The 22,256-nt window shown below is 39.0% G+C and overlaps 1 protein-coding gene across 1 annotated transcript in view; it reads right to left on the bottom strand.

Moving 5' to 3' along the window:
* Positions 1 to 22,256, bottom strand: part of STK39 (serine/threonine kinase 39) — a 67,774-nt gene that overhangs the window by 29,961 nt on the left and 15,557 nt on the right. Inside the window, exons 11-13 of the mRNA XM_026048371.1 lie at positions 9,264 to 9,386; positions 9,123 to 9,155; positions 8,603 to 8,664 (exon numbers count right to left, since the gene is read on the bottom strand). Of these exons, the coding sequence (XP_025904156.1) occupies positions 8,603 to 8,664; positions 9,123 to 9,155; positions 9,264 to 9,386 (218 nt within the window). The remainder of the gene's footprint in view (positions 1 to 8,602; positions 8,665 to 9,122; positions 9,156 to 9,263; positions 9,387 to 22,256) is intronic.

The following is a 22,256-nucleotide window of genomic DNA, read 5'->3' as shown; positions in this document are numbered from 1 at the left end:
TGACAGGGACATCACAGCAACCAACATACCACGCACCCCAAGGCTTACCTGCTACTCTGCATGCTCCAATATGCCTTACGCACAGCATAAAAATAGCAACAAACCCTCCAACCACGGCTTTGCAGAATGCAAGAATCTTTAGATCACAATGTGTGAAAGATGGATAACTGAAAGGCAAGTGTCCTTTTGGAAAAAGTTTTGAGAGACTTCAGTTACAAAATCAGGACCAAGGCCCTGGGGCAACCTCTCCAGAAACAGGCATTTGCTGAAGAGGCTCACATCCCCCAAGTGCACCCAACAGGCTTTGAGGGAAAGCTCAAACCTTAGGCTTTGTCCAGAGCAACAGATGCTTCAGACAGGTTGTTTGCCTGTATGCGACCTTCTAAGGTCCCTGGCCAGGAGCTCTTCGCTCCTGAGGACCCACCACAGCATGACCATCACAAGCAAAGGAGACTTCTAGATAAACCAGCCACAAATCTAAACCATCGTGAAATTTTGTCAGCCTGCACAGCATCCATCTAAAGTTCACTGATCTTGATGAGTTCCTCAAGAAGACTAGGAGTTATTCCAGCAGGGCAAAAAATTTGAGATTTATTTTAAATTCTTCAAAGATTTCATCTAGTTTTCCAGCCATGAGACCTTCCTTAGGAGTAGTTTTACAATAAATAGGCTTCACTAGCCATATGTGTTCATGTTATTAACTTGTCCCAGCTATCTCATTGAACCTCTTGTCACAGTTCCTAGGCTCCACAACAGCAGTGATACCACAATTAGGTGGTGGAGCAAAACAGGACCAATGAAATGAGCTAACTTAAAATTTCACCTCCCCAAAACAGCAGAAATTACAAATCCACAAACCCAAACCTATTTTACAGTGACTCAGTACAAGCTCAGAAACACTCCAAGTGCTACAGTGGAAATAGAGTGAACTACAGTGGAAATAGAGTGAACCTCAGTATCACACAGCAACAAGCAGCCAAAACAGACAACACTATTTCAGCCACATGTAACTTATTACCACACTCACAGGCAGCTCTAAGGCAGGTGGATGAAGCAGTACAGCCTCTTAAGTAGCGCGATGCATTTAAAATTATTAGAAAATTATCCTATTAGAATTAAATGTTATATTATCAAAAGGAAAGCCATATTAACAACTTTCTGGGGCAGACTCTGAGCTTTGAACTATAGACAAACCAAAGGAAACTACCTTTAGTTTGAGGGGAACTTGAGCTGTCAAACTATTTCATTTGTGTTCTGTTTAGCAGAAAGGAGAGCTTTGTTCAGACTTTTAAGATAAAAAGTGTGCTTCGCTTTCTTGTGTAGAGACATTATTTGCCTGAACTACTTGATGTTTCTGTTTCATCACCAGGTGTGCTCTAGATCCTAAAAACCCAAGCAAAAAGAGAAGTCATTCAAACTGAAAAGGCTGATCGGAAGGGTTTTTTTCCCCCTCTTTTCTCTTCCTTTTGCAAATAACAAAAGTCAGAAGAATACGTAGTTCTAATGCTTTTAAAATTTGAGCATCTGCCACATCTCTATATGCTATTAAGTGTCTATACAATTTACAGACATAGCTATGCAGGCTGAACACCCAATTCCCTGCCTTCTAACGATTTAGACATCTAAATCTTGATAACCTAAATTTAATAAGCAGAAATAATAGATTATTATTGAGCCAGTGAATCAATATATTTTAAGTACAAAACTTGTTTTGATAAACAAATACACCAGTCCTCTATGAAATAAATGACGGTGTAACAATTGCATCCAAGATTGTTTTAGTTTGCTAATTAAAACAAATCTAAAAATGTTTAATTCATTTTTCAATAAAAATACAGCTTCCTATAAAAACATCCTTAAATAGTGAACAATAAATGCATAATTTACCATTCTTAAAGATCAAACCTTCGGAAAAAAATAATTGAGGTACAAATGGAAAACAAGATTAGAATCAATAGTTTAATCAAGGTTTCCTGATTACTGATTTCAGTCATGATTTAATCATGATTAAACAGGTTATTTACATCAAACCTTCATGCTGTGAAAACAAATTTCAATTCAGTAATCATGCCCCCACAGCTCCATCCTTTCCAGACCAACAGTTCCAGAGGTGAAAGCAAAAAATAACCTAGGACGGCACTCAATACTGTAATCACATATACATTTGATTTCAGGAATTCTACAAATGTTTTTCTTATGATACTTGTTACTGAATCAATTCTTGTCCTATAGAGAAGCTCTGCTATTTTCCAGCCATAAATCTCCTGCACAGCTGGCAGCTTGTTTGTGGATGTTGTCATTCAATATTTCTGAGAAAAAAGCCACTCTAAAAAGTAAAAATAATGAGAAATACCTGCACCTGGTGAAGGGTACACACCAGCCCCACTTCTTACAAAATGGACTGGATTGAAAAAGATTTTAAAGATACAAAAAATATCCCAAGAAAAGGTCTCACAAAAAGGGAGGAGAGGGAAAAAAAAAAAAAAGTGAGAGAGAGAGAGAGACACACAGACAGAAAGACAGAGAGAATTCCTGGATTACGCTGTGTCAATTTTCAAGTTCAAGCAGGATTTCCCCAGGACACAGGATTGTTTATACTTTTTTTCCTCCTGAAAATCTTTCTGCAAATATTGTTCCAGAAACTACCTCAGTTCAATTTGGTTTCTAAACAATATTGCTGGTTTCAAAACTAGCATCACACTGCCATATTTCACTCATGCAGTTCCTGCATTTAGACAATCATTAACCAAGCCCTGCTTCCAAATGTTACACTGCTTTTTTTCACACATCATGGACTTATATAGCCACCCCTGCTCAGCTACAGAGTTATGCCATTCCATAGCACTGGACATCCTTGCTGCTCTGAAATTATTGAGATTAGGAGTGACAGGCAAGTAAAACATACCTGACACAACATTCAAGGCAAGGGAAAAAACAGATATCTACAAGTTACGTGAATGCACACAGCTATATACAACTGTATTTCTGGTTTGTCCCTTACTCTGTTCCTAATACTGCCCAGTACTACTTACCTATTCTGACTTCTGCTGACCAACATGCAAAGGCTTTCATGCATCAAACCCACCATCTTGCTCCTGAGTGGCAGGGATCTGTCCATCACTTCGCACACCAAGTGGCTTGCATAAGCACACCTCACTTGAGCTCTATTCATTGCTGGCAAATTGGATTTAAACAAAACAAAACAAACTCATGTTCCTTAACAGGCTAATATGGTTTACCCAAACACAAACACTGTTTGTGCCAGTACAGCTTGACTTTCTTGCATCCCAGATGTCTTCTTTTGTTTCTTTACATAAGAAAAAAACGTCAAAGAATAGGCCTGCATTAAAGCAGGATTAGTACTCCAGCTTCAGCTCAAACTACCGACTGAGGTTTTATCACTTCTGCTTTGGCAAGTGGAGGCAATCACATTTCTCTTGGCCCTAACAACTCTCCTGTTGTAGTCTGGCATAATCAGCTGCCAGCTACTAGCTTCTCCAGGGACCTGTTATTCTGAAATGTATCTGTCTTCCAAGCCTTTGAAAAGTTATATTCCTCAGAAACAATCAAATGGCACAGTAACAAACTGTGATAAATCAGCTGAAGAATTAGCTAAAAAAATATTTTTGCAGAAAAAAAACATACAGAGACTAGACACAGTAAAGATACAGTGAGGACACATGCTTAAGTCCTCAAACACATGGAATTACAAAAGTGCTGTTACATACATACAGGCCTTAGAATTTCTCTATGAACAATTTTAAGAAAGACATGCATTTATATACCTGAAGTACCCTATCTGCAAGTACACCAAGTAAAAGACTTCCATTTGCCCCTTTTGTTCTTCCACAGGCTTAAGTCTTTTCATGCACACGAACTGTATTACCTGACGTGCCGGGACATTCCAAATTAAAGTCAGTAAATTACCTTCCTATCCTGGGAGCTAATTTAACCATTTTAGATTGCTTTATCATAAAATACCTCTACTATTAATCTAAACAGTCAAACTCTCAGACAGTAACCTCTCTATCTGTAATGACTTTGTAGTTAACCTAGAAATTTCAAATGGAAGTGGTATTTCCTCCCTGGGGGAGGAACAAATCAGAGAGCTGCCTTAAAGCAGCCTGTCTCCACAGAGTTCCTGCTAACATCCTCTGCTGATATGCCCACTGTGTACTGCCTGGTGAGACAGAAAAATCTGAATTACAGATTTCATTCTTCCCTACCTCCAAATTCTTCTTTTATTATGAAGTAGATGATAAAGAAGTGTCAACATAATGACAGTTTATGCAGTTAAAACCATATTATCTTCCATAGCATCAGATAGGCAACAAGCACTCTCTGATAATCCCCCCCTTCTTTTTTTGATGACAAAATTCAAGTACAGTCTCCTAATTAAAATTAGAGCTTTAAAAATCCTAATGTATTTTTATACTGTATAAATACTGTATTTAAGGTATTTAATACCAGAGACTTTCACAAGCTTTGCACAGACAAGATTTTACCTCAGACACTGCTGCTAATTTCACTTCTGGGGCAGAATACTCCAAGACACAACAGCCCAAAAGGCAGAAAGTGAATTGAAAAACGCTGTCTCCAACTAAAGAGGCAACTGAGACTGTAGCTGGTCAGACTGTAGTTCCTAAAGTCCAATTACGCCACCTGTGCTCAGACTGTAGAGAACATTTTTACAAGTTAGTCCCGCTGAGAAGACTATTCTCTAAAACAAAATGGTACTAAATACAAGGCAAAGGTAGAAAAAAAGAAAAGAGATATTCAAGTTGGAAGCTATCCAAACTAGCAGTTAAACACCAGCTCTCCACAGTGCAATGGGATTCTTTAAAAGTTGTTATTTCAGCATGTGATTTGTGCCTCTCATCCCCAACCTGGCCTTTCTGCTAAACAGGCTGGGACTAATCAGGCATTGCCGGCTCAATTACTGATCCAGCCCAATCCCACTTAGTCCAGGGAAGGCAACAGGACTTGGCCATCCAGTAACAGCCTTATTGAAATGCACTGATCCTTCTGCCCAAATTACTCCTTTGAGAGGGACATTTTTTATTTTTTCTTATGCACTACTAACTTTTCTTGGAATAGTTTTGCATTATTTTTCCACAGTATTTTCTTATAAGAGTTGCTTTGTTTTGGCCTAACAACACAATTTGAAAAGAAGGGGGAGGGTAGAAAGCAGGCAGCCAGAGTAGCAGTTCTTTAAGTCCTTTTCTTTTCTTTAGAAATGTCTTCCAAGGCTTTAGCATGTTCCAAATCTGTGTCCAGTCTTCAAGCCTTCCAGCCTCTGCTTCCAGCCCAGGCCCGCGGCTAGTTCCCCTGCTGAGGAGGGCCGCCAGCACCACCAGCGTTTTCCCTGCGCTGGCCTCCATGCCCTGCACGCACAAGGGCCTGGGGAAACGTCGGCTCCCGCCAAGGCCTCGCCAGCAGCCTTCCACACCCGGGCGGGGCCCCGGCCCAGGCAAGGCAGGAGATGCTGCTGCCGCTCCCGTCGCCTCCGGCACGGTCCTCGGCCCACCGCCGGCTCTGCGCACGCAGCGGGAGGCCGGGCAGAGGTGACACCTCCCGAGCCGTCTCTAGCCATCTCTGCTCCCCTTCCCTTCCCATCCACCAAACAGACAACTCATTCCTCTTGTCTTTATGTTTTTACCTACATCAATTTTTATTTATTTTTTTTAATAATGATAATTCCCAGCACCTAAAACCAGTGTGCTCTGAAGCAAACAAACCACTGCCATTTGTAATAATTTAATTGCCTCCAATGAGTTATTTTAGAAGAAAAAACTTCCAACATTTTGGATGAATACTGAGTTTTAAGCCTGCAAATCTGGCATCTAATGTTCACAATGTTTATCTAAATGTCAAGCCGTACTTCAAAAAAATTATATAATAGTACTAGATGAGGCACTGCAGGGAATTGCTTCTACCCTCACACTATAGCTAACTTGTTCCATAATAACACGGTTCACAATTTCTGGTTCATTTTAACAAATCTCATAAAAATCCTCTGATGGGCTCAAGCCTCCATTAGCTAGCTATATGACTTACTGATCAATACACCAAAGACATCAACAGAACAGTTCAAAGTCTGAAGTGGAGGTGGATAAATGTAGAAATCCCTGCGAGTGTTTTAGCTGTTCACTACTTTGCAATCCCAAGGGAAGGCTGCATGGCACAAAAGCAAATCATCTACAGTTTTCATTAAGTACAAATTCCAAAACTGGCAGTATTTTTACTTTCCGATGCTCGAAAAGCTTTACTTGGAACGTTAATTACAGCAAAGGATAACAGAGCCACTTTCTCCACACACAGCTCCCATAAACGTAAGATTATTCACCTCACAATAACCGGAGCACAAGGGCACCTGCAGGCATCTGGAGTGTACAGGAGGGGGTTCTTGGTAACCCTCGACTGACTTTTAGTGATTGAGCACCACCAGGTACATATCCTGTAAGAAATTTATTCTAAGAATTTTTGAGGTAATCTTATATATTTGCTCTTTGGGTTACAAAAAGGCAGATGAATTAGCAGAAAACAGTTTAAAGCAATACCTCAAACACCAGTATTTTAATATTGTAAACACTACCCTCTTCCTGAAACAGTACCTCATGACACACTTTGGCTGGTGCAGTACCAGCTTGTCAATACTTCTTGCCTGGAACGCCTGCCATTCAGTAGAGTGCCAAAGTCCCAGCGGGATTCTTCAGGAGTTTGGAGAAAGAACCCGGATCCTGGTCCATAAGGCAGCTTTTCCAACACCACAAACAGCACTTCTCCAGAGCTGGATTTCCTCACAGTCATATAAGGCAGACACAGATCCGCAAAAGTAAAACTCATGAGTCCTCTACTCTCAGGTACAACCTTTTGCTGACAGGCCAGGGTCACTATGGACGTGCCTATAGTAAGATCAAAAGTGAAAAACCTTTCACAAGGTTTTTCTAGCAAGTGCCCTATCCAATACCGACAAGTCAATGATCTTGAGATACCTCCTCACAAGTAGACTGATAATGGAAGCAACTGAAAACTTCTAAAGTGTTTGTGATTTGTGATCTGCCCCTTTTACCAGGGAAGTTTCCTGTTAGTTTATACTCAAGCATTAAATTTTAGACCAGCATAACTAGAAAAACCATCTAACCTATCACACTTGCAGCTTCATGAAATTAGTTACAGTGAACTTGCTTCAGGTGGTAGTAAAAATTTTTTTCATCTGTGAATTAGGATTCCTAACAGGAACAAAGGTTAATTATGTAAATAGAATTCTCTTCCTTCACTTCTAGCTTAAGAGCTTCAAAAAATGTGAAAGCATAATCCCTAGCATTTCACTGTATTTGCAAGATGAGTGTTTGCCCTTCAGATATGCCATCACTGCAAATAACTAACTAGCTAGAAACTAACCCCACATGCTTTATCATGATTTGAAACTACCCAGGCATCTTGCTTATGCTTCTACATGGATGTATAAGATGGCCAGTTAGAGAAGTGAAAATGAAATAAGAATATTGAAGATATTAATTGGTCAGTTACATGAACTGGACAACAACTTAACCTCTTCCAAATATTTTGAAAGTCTTTTCAGCCCTCACAGTAATATATATCTCTGCTTCCTTCAACAAACAACCTTTGGCAAACAGACTGTTTCTTAGAGCTGTCACTGGAGAAGTAGTCAAGGAAAAGGGAAGATAATAGATTTTGGAATCCATTTAAGCAGTCATTCTGTGCATGTATTTTTTTCTGATTACTATTAGTTTTTAATGTTACCATCTTAGAGCCATTTACTGTGCATAGATCTGCTATTTATTTCTAACCTACTGGTCATAATGTTTGTAAATAGCTGTCTGTTTCTATAATTTTTTATCTTTTCATTAGTAAACAAAAAATATCGTTTAACCTTCCCCGACAAATACAGCTAGAATACAGACGGATTCTGGGAACATATAGACATACTTTTGAAGGTCTGAAATCTTTTGTCAATACAAACAGGATGAAAATAAGCCCTAAAGTATGTTTTAGAACCTTTAAAAACGAACAAAAATTTTCCAAGAGCTGAACTGCATAATTAAGCAGCCACTATCAGAGATTACTTGTAAACGGATTTTAGTGAAAGGTAAACTAATTTGTTTAAACCCCCAAACACACTAAGGTCAGATGACATATTTGTATGCTTTTTGTAAAATATTTGTCATTTCTCCACAGTGGCTGATCAAACTTGCCAATAAAATGTGTTTTGAGTAGGCAACTTGTAATACAGCTATGGTTTACTTCTGACAGAGGCTGACTGCTGAAGTGCGAAACTCATTAAAAATCTCTCACTGTGATCCTTCCTTGCAAGAAAAGAAAGAAGGAAAGAAAGAAAGAAAATACTTAATGAAGGGTACATTTAGCCTGAAGCCACATTCATATTCCGCTTTTCATTTTACTCTATTTCAGTAAGCAATTAAAAGACAGCAATTAGTAACAGAAACATTATTCATACTGGTCATACCGGGAGAGGAAAGAAGTTAACACTTTATGTTAATATTATGAAAATAATGTAGATCATGATTAACAGAATAAACTAAAAATGAATGCTAAAATAAATAGCAGAATCTCTTACCTTAATCGTAAAACAAGATTCACTGCACACGGAACTTCACTGTATTCGTCACCAACAGCAGGCTGAGATTATTGAAGAGAAAAAAGAAGTGTTAAAAGGCAGACCAAAGGCAGAAGAATCCTGAAATATTTGCCATGCTAACAATCTGAAGTCAGTATGACTCTCAAAAACCTTTTAAACAGTTCCAGTAATGCAGTCTAAAATACAGGTAATACCTATAAAACCGTCATATTTCTATTACAGACACAAATGAAAAAGTTTACATTACAATACTGGATGTTAGATCCACCTTTTATCAAACTCTGATAAACTACTAAATAATAGTAACACAGCGTACAGCGAGAGCACCAAGGTAACGCTCACATTCATTTTGTATGACGCAAGTTTTAGTTTTTAAAGAAACTCTCCCCAAAAGTACTTGCCATACAAGGTTATACAACCAAAACAAAAATATGAATTAAAACAGAAATCCTTCTTACATAAGCACTTGAAAGCAAAGCATTGATAAAGAACTGTTTACCTCTGTGTTCTCCTCTTCTTTTACTCTTCGTGACTGGAAAAAAAAAAGTAATAAGATATGAGTGTTACATGCTGAAGATTCAGAAGTACTAACAATTAAGACAGAATATCTCGTTCATTTCTCAGCACAAACAGAAGTTACCTTTTCCTGAGAAAAAGCAGCTTTGCCTTCCTCACTCTTTTCATCCATTTCATCATCACTCCATTCCCAGTCTCCATCTTCTGTTTTATGGAGGTGACCACTGGAACCTGGTACCCGTCTAACCTACAAAAACATAAAGTGTTCTCCATCATACAGGCATCTTAAGTCTTCACTAGGGTTCTGGTCAATCAGTAACTCTACATTATTTTTATTCTCTGTGCTTTCACTAATTTGCTAGAGCAATCACTAACATACTGGAGTAACATCTGACCTTAGGGGTCATTACTGGGCCACAGGGAACAGCTAGTTTATGTAAAGTTCATATAGAAAAAGAGGGTTTGTACACACTTCACTGTTCTTCAGACTAAGCTGAGGCAGGTGAGAACTGCTTACTCTCAGCTAAAACCTTCATTCAACTAAAATCTTCATTACAAGGAAGCTATTCAAAGTGCTAGAGGTTATAGAGATGAGGTTGTTAGTGAGACACAAGTCTTAAGAATTTTGTTTTGTTAAGAAACTTTAAAGTACATAAAATTATTAAAGATGCTTTAAAAACAAAATCCTTAAAAAAATAAAAAAGTAGCTGCACACAGAGTGAAAAAGTAGTCAGGTATGCACCAAGCCACATTAAACGGCAAATACCTGCAAATCAGGCAGCCTAATAAAGTGTACAAAGAGCACCCAGTAGCTATTTCAAAATCAAATATCCTCTTATGCCATCTTGCTCATTTTTCATAGTCTGATAAAGTGGGGTTTTTTTCCCCCTCAGGGTTTTGCTCAAAAGCAAAACAAAAGAAGCCCCAACAATTCTTACTGCACCTGAACAAGAGTTTATTAGACTCATGAGACCGCTAAAAGCACAGAACAATAATCAGACACCCCATTGGCAATGAAATTAAAATCAGTTTCTCTGATTATTTTCCATTAGTGCTAGAAGATAGAGCTCACACTGTATAACTTCAAATGCTCATACTGTTAAGTTCAGCACTATGAATTTGTAAGGTCTGTAAGCATGTAGCCCTTTCAAAGCATTAAAAAAGAACAAAAGTGATTCAGAAAAACAGTCAGCATACTGGTAACAGGAAAAAAGGGAACAAAGCTTTAAATGTTTCACAGTTTACAAAAGGAAGAACTAACTGAGCAGACGCACAATTCCAGACAAGAAGAAATACTGGAGAAGGTACCTGATAAAAAAAAGTCTTCAAAATAAATTGTAGTAAGAGCTAAATGTCCTTAACTCCCAACTGTACGAACTCTGCCATTACCTATGGTACCATACCTGCTTTGAGCTTGGTTTCACAGCTGTCTGTGATGCTTTCCTGCCTTGCACTGATGCATAATGCACATATCCTACTTCACCACTGGAAGAATCCTGCATTATTTCCCCTATTTCCCATACCAAGTTCCCAATACACCCAATTTAGCTCTAACTGTTGCAGGGCTTGGAAGAAGGAGCTCATGTGCATTTGCTAGGCAGGAGTGGGGAGGAGGAGGAGGAGGAACTGGAAACAGCAGCTTCACACTCTGCTGCCATCAGCCCAGGCACAATCAGTGAGCTCTTCCCCTCCATATCATCAGGGATGATGACAGACAGAAGGGAGTCTAGCAGGCAGCTTCCCTGGTGCCTGTGGGTATAAATTATAGTCCTGCAAGGAACAGCTCTGATTCAGATTTTTATTTAATAGCACACGTATTTTCCTGACTTCTATATAAAAACGTTTGAAAAGACATCAGCCACAAGGCAGAACATGATAACAGAATGGTTTGCAGACCCATTCATACACTACCTGATGCACTAACCAAAAATCTCTACTGCATCTGTTTTCAGTTGTTTCAAACAAGAAAGTTGTTTCTAACTAGAAAGATTTTAATGGAGCCTAATGATACTGCTAGGTTTATAGCAGAAAGATTTACTGGTGAAGATGAAGCACATTTCAAGTTTTTAAATAGACTGCCTTTTAATAAGCAATGAACAAATGGCTCAAGGAAAAGAAAACAATTTACTTCAGTATAAAGTATCACGTTAAACTAAAAGATTTTCTTGAAAGCTGTCTGAAGGCAGAAAAATAAGAGTCTAAACTTGCTGTATGTTCACCAGACTGATTCCAACAGCACAAGTATTCACAGGAAAGAAATCTCATCTCAGCTACAGCAAAGCAACCTACCTTAAAAGTACCCTTTCTTTCAGCCTTAAAAACTTCAAAGATCTCGTATATCACAGTTTCATTGGCAGGTTTGCTTAGCTCTTATGCTACTTCCTAAATGAAGCTGAACAATTTTTGATTAAAAGTAGCTTTACTAAAAGACTCTGTTCCGGTTAAAGCCACAAAGACCAAGTCACACAGGGAAGACACAGAGCAAGACATGAGCACACCATGCTTGCAAAACAACTTGTCTCTTTTTCCATCGTAAGTCTGAAGACTTTTTTACCACATCCTAACTAACACCATGAACTTTATGATCTCCTGGACTAGCTATGCATTCCCAACAAATACACTAACAGTCACTATAACAGGGCTTAAAAATATATAAATAAAGTAACAAAATAAGCAATTGTTAAGTTGCACCACTGCCATGATTGCTGTATCTGAAACATTTTTTTTTTGACTGAAGAGAAAACACGTCTAATATTTCTCTAGGTGATATTCACACATTATTTTCAGTTTTGATCATTCCTTTTCAATTTACAAACACAGGTGTGGATACATAAGAGAGGCAGCCAAGAGGAGCCCTATTTGGGCAGGTGGGGGCGAAGCCAGTTCCTCAGCTCAGGCCAACAAACAAGCTCTCAGCGGCAGCGGCTGCTGGAGCCACTATCCCTGCCACACCGGGGCCTCGGCCTAGACCCAGCCCAGAGCGGGCAGCGCTGGAGACCTCAGGCCACAGGGAGGATAAATCTTTCTTCTTCTGATTATCTTACAAAACCACCAAGCACAGCAAATCTTGTTACCTACCTTGCTGTGCTGCATGTACTGTTTTTCCTCATTCACACCATCTCCAATTCCCTTTGTTTATGAAGGGGAACTGAAAAGGTCATCTATATCCCTTCATATTCAGATTTTCAAGGCTGTAAAGACTGCATTTGGCAGTTCAATCTACAGTTTCTACATAAATACTTATATGGCCTCTACTATTAGATGCTCAGTGCATTTCACAGTGTACTATGAATTTCTCTTAGTCTGCTGGTCCATTTTTCATGAAGAAATAAAAAAGGACAGATGAAGTGATTTATCCAAAGCCAACAAGCAAATCTGTGACAGATCAGGGAACTGAAATAAAGTTCTTACACTTCTACAAAAATAGGAGGAAATTCTTTTCTGGGATATGCGCTAGTACATAAATGATATCAGCTTTAGTTGAAATATGCCATATTGACAGGTTTTTATGTAAGGATTACATCTCTCAATAGAACCATTCAGAAGAAAAGGGAAACAAGTTAAAACATGTGCAGTCCTCATTTGGGTTTATTGTTTTAGAAAACCTAAATGATCCTTCCAAAATAGGAACTAAATTGATTCATAACTTTAGCTATTAAAAGAAAACAATGAAAGCCTTCAGCTGTACAAAGACAAATTAACACATATTAGAAAACATATTTCACATAAATCAGAAAAACACACAGGGAATAAAAAATGAATCTGAATGACTGGCATTTAAATTGCACCCAACACAAAAGCAGTTTAGATCATTGTAATCCGCAACCAAAAGCGGTTTGCAGGAAGAAAAACTTTAAAAGCTGCTGCCAACATCACCACAGCTGCAGAAGACAGACAATGCTTGACAAATTAGTGAGTGAAAAGATCACAACTACCACAAAACATTCAATATAAATTTATTATTACTGGGCATGTTGTTTCTGGTCCATGCTTATTCCAGCAGTGTACACCAGAGTTGCAAAGACTTGAGAATAAACTAAGCTGTTGACAGGAACTTTTGTCCTTACCCTTCCAAAGCCTGGCACACATCATTAATATTCCAGCCCGCAACAGGGTGCACGGGCTTTCCAGAAGCACGTCCGCTTAACCAGATGAGCAGGGCAGCTCCAAGCCCCATCTACCAAAGGTCAGCTCAAATAAGGCCATAACCTGAGCCTGCCTGTCAGGGCAAGTGCTCAGGCATCAGAATGCACAAGCTGCTCACACTCCCTAAAGCTCAGCCAAGAAAAGCTGCAGCATCAGGAAGCAAAACAAATTCTTGGCCTCTAGGTGCTGATGTGCTTGCTCCAGGTAGACGCTAGAGAAACTGGGAAAAGAAGAATCTATTATTCATCATCGACTCTTTTGCTTCTGCAATCTCTTACAAGTTTATTTTTGTGGGAGTGAATGAAAAAGGAAGGGAACAAACATTTTCTGAATATTAAGATCTTACATAAAGAATAAAAAGTGACCTGAAAGTAAGGTAAATGAGACATGTACATCAGCAAAAGTGACTGCACTAATGAGCAATAAGGATTCCAGCAACAAAGTGTTAACATGAAGACCTCATGCACCTAAAACACACCTGTGAAAGCCTTGGCCAAACCCTAACGCTGCTCCCTATTGATTTTTAGCTACAGAACTGTCAGTGCCACTCTACAGCTTGCACTCCCTGACCTGCACAAGGCAACCCCCACTTTTGTAGGTTGGTTTCAAACACACATCCTTCCAGAAATGCTGCAGCCCACCAAACAAAGCTAGGAAGCTTTTCCTGTAGGTAAAATTGTCTTTCGTTTGCCCACTGATTGCCCACTGATGTCCTTCTGCTACAGCTGCCAGGATGGAATTCAAGATAATATACAAGACCACACGCTTTGGAGATCAGGAACGATGAGCTTGTTATCTGAACGCTCCATCATCATCATCTCCATTTTCTCTAGCCTGCCCTAATAACAGCTCAAACTGACTCTGAGACAGAAAAGGGAATGACCTTAAAGATGTCTCCCTTTTCCAGGTACAGGCACGTTTCTCCTCAAGACCCCTGAAATGCAGGAGGGCTCCTCCTGCAACTTTATTCCCCACCACAAAATGGTGGCCACTTTCATGATGGGAACATAAAGTGCATCAGTTTTTTTATAATAGTCATAAATGCAGGAAAGCTGAAAGAACTTTAGTTCAGAAAAGCAAGGTAATGGCTCCTTAAGAGCTGTTTGATTAAATATTCTGTACATTCCAGGAAATTTTCTGGATTCAGGAACATTTTGAAAAAGTCAAGGTGAAGGAAATTAGCATTGACTTGGTGGTATGTTCTCAACATGGGGGAAAAAGGTCCACAGTCAGCAACCACAGAGCACCGAGGAAAGGAGACAAGGAATCAATCTAAATGAGAATTTCTTTCATTGCTTTAAAAACCTCTAAACTTCTAGTTGATAAAATTATTCTGCTTTTAAAAAGAGATCATGCTGCTAGATTTTACCCTTATGAACCCTTATTGTACTCAGATACTCTCACCAAATATTTATCATCATTACTTCAGACAGCTTTTGAAATGACAGTAAAATAAGACAGTTTTTCAACTAGCTTTTTTAGCATAAGAAAGTGTAGAAGCTCTGGAAGTTCAAGGATTAGTGACTCTCAAAAATCCAGAAGCCAATGGTAAAACTCTCTTCATAAAAATACAGAGGTTTTAATTTCCTAAATAAGAGGCAAAGGCTAAGAGCACACAGTGCCGTCTGACAGACGGCAACTTCGTGAACGTGGAAGCAATTGCTGCTTTCCACCCCACATCGTGGTGCCACATCAGTTACCCCTGGCTTCTTCCACAAGAGGTGGAGGAGCAGAGCGGCAAGGCATCGCACCGGGCACACGGACAAAGGGACACAGGGCAAGAGGGCAGAATGTAGGCAGAATGCCGACGGCAGCCGCAGTTTCAGGAGATGCTGAGAAAAGTTGCTTGCAAGCACGCATGCTCTTCTCCAGCACCTTCAAAGAGACGCCCTGACACAGGACCCTCCAACAGGCAGGGCAATATACAGTCTTGGCAAAGTAAGGAGCACATGCCTCAGGCATATTTCAAAGAAGAAACTGGCCTAAAATGCAAGGACATCAATTCTGGAGTAGTAAAACAAATCAGACATTAGCCCTTTGCTTCCTGAATAAATCAGTCCATCACTAAAGTTTCCTAAGGCTCTCAAATATCTAAGTTCGCATGGGCGTGTCGGTTTTTTTCCACCAAGATTTTGAAAATACACACTATGTTAGGCAAAATTTTATACAAGAAAGTGGAAGCTAACAGATTAAAAGAAACTCAAGTTTGAGCATGTGTTGTTTTGAAATATTATAAACAATAATCAGAATACATTTTTTTTTCTGATTCCTGGGGCATAAACATTGAACACAATCATTTTGTCAATTGTGAAAACAATCTCTAGTGTGCTTCTCTTCATTAAAATATTTAGACACATGACACAGAAACCTACGGTCCAGCTGCTACTTTACAGGCAAAACTGGTTTGTTCAGGAGAGCTTAAATAATCTGGCAAAAAAGGGAGGCGCGGGGAAAAGAAGAGTGTTTTCACGCAACACTCTCACACTGTGAAAGCACCATATGGACTAAATACAAACGGGGTTCAAAAGTGAATGGGTCCATCAGTTCTTATCTAGCACGTTGATATGCACAGACGTACTAAGCAAGTCTGCCAACTTCTATTGCTCAAAGCAAGGAGGAACCCGTCAACTGGTGTTGCACATTTTAACCTCTCCCTGAGACCATGCTAATTGCTGCTGTGGGAGAGCAGACATCCCCATTACGCAGATCCCAGAAGGCCTTACAGAAAAGATGCGCTGAATTTCTCTTAAATTAACAAGCAGTACTGGCACTTTAAAAGGTTTAAAATAGATGTCTCAAAAGCTTTCACTTTATAACAACTATTTACCATGCCCGTTCTTCCTATTATTTCACAAGAAAAATAATGAGGAGGGATAGGACATTACAGAAAATAGTTTTAGCACAGCACTCTGCTCTGCATATTATTCCATCCTAAATAGAGGACTGTTGCTCTATGCACCACATAAGTCTGTAAAGCAATCATATTTTAAAATTTTTGCCTTTAGCACTCTTGAAAATCTTTCCTAACTGTTTTCCTAAGATACAGAAGCAAATTTAAATTCCCACATCTTTGCATTTATTTGCACCTCAATAGAATGAAGGAAATTACCATAATGTCACATTTATCCAATCTCACTACAAACCTTTTGCTTAAAACAGTGATACATTTAGTCACAGCTCAGCAGTTTCAGTAGAAGACAGGTCCCGGAAAATTTGTTCTTTTACAGAGTATGCTTATACAAAAGAACAATCTTTTTGCATAAAAACATATACTCAACTTTTTAAAAAAAGTATTTGAGGTTTAAAACAGAGCATTAATTCCCAGCTATCATTATCCTTTGAATAATAGGTGAGGTAGTTGAGGAGAAGGTTAGTCCCCACGCAGCTAAGTCCAATCCCACAGGTCAGGGGAATATCCTAAAATCATGATCGGCTACTCAGAAGTTTTCCAGAGTTTATTATACTGGAAAGTCTCATTTTATTTTAACATAAGCCCCGCAAAAAATTAAAATTTGAAACTGCTTTATGCAACTAGGAATCTTGTTGCTCTCATTTTGTTTTTCACCATGATTTATACAGACTACCTTATTAAAGGGATGCTATGCGTCATCAGCCTTCTGCTTTGTAAGAGTCAAGAGATGCTAAAATGCTATAGTAACACAAGTCTCTTAAGTCATTCTATGGTTTTTTTTGCAATGTCTGCTATATTTGACTCTCTCAAACCCTATTACTTTTTTTTTTTTTTCTCTTTTCTTTTTTCTTCTTTTTGGAAAATAAGTTAAACAAATTTAAATGTTTCGTGTTCCTTTACAGGAATACCTAGGGAAAAATAGCAAAACAAAAGCATACAGACCTGAGATATGATTTTGACAAGCATTTAATCTGCCATGGAAACTCTCTTAACTAATCAAACTCCTATCTCAGAATGAAATCAGAAGTACAAACCAACACTCAGGACTACTACAGCCTCTTCCTTTTCAAGGGCTCCTGCTGAAATTTGCTGTATCACAACTTTCATAGTGTGGAGAGCACTGAGCTCTCCGTTAGGCTGCCCACGAACAAGTGTCATGGAAGTTTTCCTGGGAAAAATAATAATAATAAATAATAACAATTATGCATAAAGGATAGACAAGGACAAACCTTCAGCATTTGAAGGAGTTAACACTCATAGTGAAATTAATCATGGTTCCTTCTCCAGATGACATAAATATACTTAGGTTTTGCACAAATAGTAGACACTGATGATGTAAGGCTCTGTGGGGTCTTGAAAAGCTACATCAGATATTTAAGGCCAGTATATTCTACACATAAGACAGCAGAACGATTTGGAAGAAGAACACACAAGGAAGCAAACACTGTTACCTGGTCTATACATAAGCATGCTCTAAAGTTTGAATCCTTAAAATTTCAGTATTTCAAGGTGACCTTGCAGTGGGAAGAAGTAACTTTTTGTCAGCACCTCATATGTTCCAAGTTAGGAAAGGCACAAGGATATTCTTGCAAGTATACAATATTCTTGCATGTATTTATATGCATTTCACTAGAAAGATATGGGAACACCAGCTCCTTCAATTCCAAATCAATTCCCATTCCAGCTAGTTCCTTCAGCTTAAAGTGAACTGAAGCTACTACTTGCACTAGCTACTAGTGCACTTGCAAATATGCCAACACAGAGAAGTCGCTTCTCCTTTTAAAAATACATTTTATAAGGTGATTCCTTGCACATGGCTAATTCTGCCTTCCTAAAAATTAAAGTTTTATGTAAAACTTCATGATCTTATGTAAATTGATGCACGCACAGTATGTGCTCTAGCATGTGAATCTCAAATTTAAACTTCTTTTTTCCCAAGAAATTGCAGAAAATGCAGAAAATTTGCATAAATTCCAGGAACAGGTCAAACATGCAGGGTTAGCACTTCAACACGGCTTTTCACTTGCAGACAAAGCTCTCCATTTCATTTGTTTCCTTCTCCCCTGCACCCCTACCAGGGCTAAAGCAAAGAAGCTAATCTGTAAGAATCAAAGAAAACCATGTAAAAATATAACTAATTGGCAAAGTAAGTAGCCTGAAAGATCAAAGAAGAAAGATAAAGATCCAGATCTTTAGACCTTCTGGTTATCTTTCCTAGCTATTCAGCTGAATGAGCATCAGGATAGTTAATCACTACCCACATGATTTTCTATTAGATGGAATTACTGGATCCTCCACCTGTAATCAGCATTTTCCAAAACCACTAACTCATTCCATCTTCCAGGCTGTTTATTTACATAAATGACCAGAGGAGAAAAGACAGAAGACAGATTCAGAGCTTTAACCACTCAGAAGCAGAAGACTCATTCCACTAGTCAAGTCAGAGAATATTTAGGAAAAGAACCTATTAATATAGAATTCAAAGTATTTATATAATTTTCACTTATTCTTAAGTTCAAAGGCTTGAAAATACCATTTGAATAGGAAATTTTGTGTTTTTCCTTTTGCTATTCATTTTTTCCTCTATATTTCTTTTCCCATTTACTTACATATATTAGAAAATACTACAAAATACCTATTCTGCATCTCACACAGATATTACAGATTCAAGTCTAGCGAAGACTAAAAAAGCCAATGAAAATGCAGATTTGAGTACGGTTCTCCAAAAATGCTTACAAACAGGCATGAAAGTAATAAGTATATATTTTTTTTAAACACAAGTCTCAATTTTGTATCTTAATCAGATATCAAACATAAGAGCGAGTTCAAAGGGCTCTAGCATTAAGCGTGCAGAGCTGGGGCGCTCCTCGCTGCGTGACGCCTTCCCAGCCCGCAGGAGCGCACGTTTCCCAAAACCCGAAGCCGGGGGCGCCGCTGGCCCTGTGTGTGCCACTGCCACCCTCTGCCGGCTGTGCCTTTCCTGCACAACGCGGCTTGCCCAGTTCTCCTTTCCAAATTTTGCCCTTTCCCATTACGTACTGTATTTCCTAACATTCAGCTGAGATTGCACAGTTCGAACAACCTTATCCAGGAGCTACTCCTCAGTACCAGACAAGGCTTCACATACGCACTCTTATTACTGTTCCAGCACATGTCTGCTCTGCCTCAGCCCTAACCTCTCTGTCTGGATTAAACCTTGAAATCTGCAACTCCTGCCACAATCCGGCTCTCGAGCCAAGAGCACTTTCCACTCCAATTAGACTGGGCAGCACAACCCAAGGATGTTGTGCTTGACTAGTACTTCCCTGGCAGCTGCCCCCAGCAACTTCAGGGACACCTCCAACATCAAACACAGAAAGAATAAAATGTCTTAACAAATAGCATGAAACTATGTGTTTTATTTCTAAAGGCTTTACAAGGTCTCATCAGCAAAGATTGTTTACTTCTCACTTCTTCCAGAGTGTTGGGTCTGCTTTTGTGGTTGTTGTTGTTTAGTTTTTGTTGTTGTTGCTGTTGTCAGCTTACTTTTTAGAACTAGAAAGGCTAAAGGGACAATTTACATGAAAGCAAAGATCCTCACATCACACAGTTATTTATTTATTCTTCCAGCAAAGCAGTGACAGATGGCAACATTGCTTCTGAGGCACCACGCAACCACAGAGCCCTCTCTGGAATTCACATCCCTGCCTGAGCTTCCTGACAAACTTCCCCAAATCAAACATTATCACGAGCAATATCCACTGTGCTGCCCCAGAGCTCCCTGCTACTCTTACGAGTGGAGACAGGGCAAAAAGTTTTACGCTGCCACCTTGCTCGAGGGAGGGTGGTGAGAAGCCTCAAAACACTACAGTGTCCATACTAGCTGGGGTGATGTAGCTACATTGACACAACAACCGTTTGAGCTACAGACTGGGGTGAGATTTAATAGCAACAATTAATTTTATTTAATTTCTTCCTACTTAGGGCACCAGTTAAAACCTCATGTTAGTTCACGTTCTACATCTTTTTTTATTTGTTTCCAAGTTTTAACTTCTAGGTACAACTAAGCCATGTTTTATCCTAATTACCAAGGTATCGGCCAGATATCTACACCAGAACTCACGTGCCATTAGAGCATTTTAAGCTGAGATGTTCCAAAGTCTTTTCTATCTTCCGGACCACAGTTGCTGAAGGAAGCTGACGTACCAATTGCGAGGCCTGATGAGAGACACGTAACAACGAGCCTTGGGAGTGCTAACAGCAATTCTGCTACTGCTAGAAATGATGCAACAGGCCAAATACATCAACTAAGGAAAGAGGGCAGTGCTGCTATTCAAAAGACAATCACTCTTCACTACAAAATTGAATCCTGAAGTTAAACTACAATCCTAAACAGGATTAAAGAAAAAAAAAAACCCTAAAACTAACACTGAAAGAAGAGGAGGGTTGCTCTTCAGTGATTAAAGAGAGGTCAAGTGAGCTTTTAAATCCAGGCAGAAAAAGCAATAAAGGCAATGCAGGGCACTGTGTAGATGCACGTGGCCCTCTGAAGCACAAAGACTGGACTGAATCTACCGATTTCACACTCTGCTTTATTCTATAAGAGATCAGCTCAGTAGGAGAGAACAAATACAACTTTGCAAATGCTACACGAACGCTAAAAACATCCTGGGAAAGAAAGGATGCCCGTACCTATATTCTGCATGAAGCTCCTCGTGTCTCACAGCACAGCTATTTAAATATCTGTCAGAAATGCTGACTGCAACCTTTATCTGAAGTGACAAAAGAGAGCTGATGCAATAGCAAGTGCTGTTTCCTGAAAATTGTTTCCATTTCCACTATTCACCTTTTAATAACGTGAATTTCCAGGAATTTACTTTCAACAACTGCTTGAAAACAAACAAAAAGCCAGTCTGAATGACAATTTCTTCTCCAGTTTTTCTAAATCTGACACTCCAAGTCTAAGTTACATTTTTTTTCCATTTGTCCAAGTTCTCTGAGTAAACTGAAAATTTAATCCTCTGTGTTGCAGCAGCCTCCCTCACACAAAGCCGATACATATACGATCATTTCATCTAACGCAAAAGCAAAAGCAAGTACAGAATAACAAAGATAAAAGCGAGAATACTTCAAAAAGTCAAGCCACTTACAGGTGAGCTGTTTTCAGAAAAAAAAAAAGTGTCCCATTTGCAAAGCATCATTAGTGAGGCAAGAAGCACCTCGTAACGCAGCTCAGCATCAGACCAACAAAACATTTTTTTCTTTTTTAATAATTTGAGCTTGACAAACTAATGTAGCTCTCTGCTTTACAAAAGATCTGGAATACAGCTGTACTAGACCAGTCTATGGTGAGATGCTTGCATCAGGAAAAGATCACTAGAATTCACTGTTGGTGAGGATGTGTCAGATTGTTAGAGCTGTCCAAAAAAATCTAGGGTCTAACGTTTTCTTCCCTTTTAGAGACAATTGCTAATTTCTTCCTTAACACTAACTCACTCTTCCAGGCCTTTTGGACTGAAGAGTCCAAAACTCTGGACTGAAGAGTGCTATAGAGCTACAATTTCAATAATCAATAAAAATAATTCCACTGAAATTTCAATAAAAGCTGTTACCACAAGCATTCTCTCTTTACGCTGAACATCAGAGACTTTTCCAGTAACTTACAACCCTAAGATTTAAAGAGCTTCTATTAATGGGGCAAAGCAACATCTCCTTCCCAAAAGTAGAATTTAAGCTCAACTATCACTCAACATTGATTTTAACTAGTAGCACTTCAGACCGTTATAAAACGAAATGCAGATACACGTTTTCCCCTCTTCACTCTCTAAAGCTGGCACTCATGCAGAAGACTTTCAAAATTAAAGAAACAGGATTATAAAACCACACAATTGACACAGGGCCATTGGGCATACAAGGTACTTACAGTTATAATTAATTTTTAGTGTGACTAGATTTCAAAACTGGCTGTGGAATTCTGGGAGCTGTTTATAACTTCCCTCCTCTACTCCAAGATAGCAATTTAGTCACAAATCAACAAAGACTTAGCATTCAAAGATGAAAATTACTTTGACGTGTCTTAAA

Source organism: Nothoprocta perdicaria, unplaced genomic scaffold (genome assembly GCF_003342845.1).
Source record: "Nothoprocta perdicaria isolate Ctin4 unplaced genomic scaffold, notPer1 scaffold_0, whole genome shotgun sequence".
Lineage (NCBI taxonomy): Eukaryota > Metazoa > Chordata > Aves > Tinamiformes > Tinamidae > Nothoprocta > Nothoprocta perdicaria.
The sequence above is the reverse complement of the archived record's forward strand: the minus strand, read 5'-3'. Positions and strand labels throughout refer to the sequence as shown.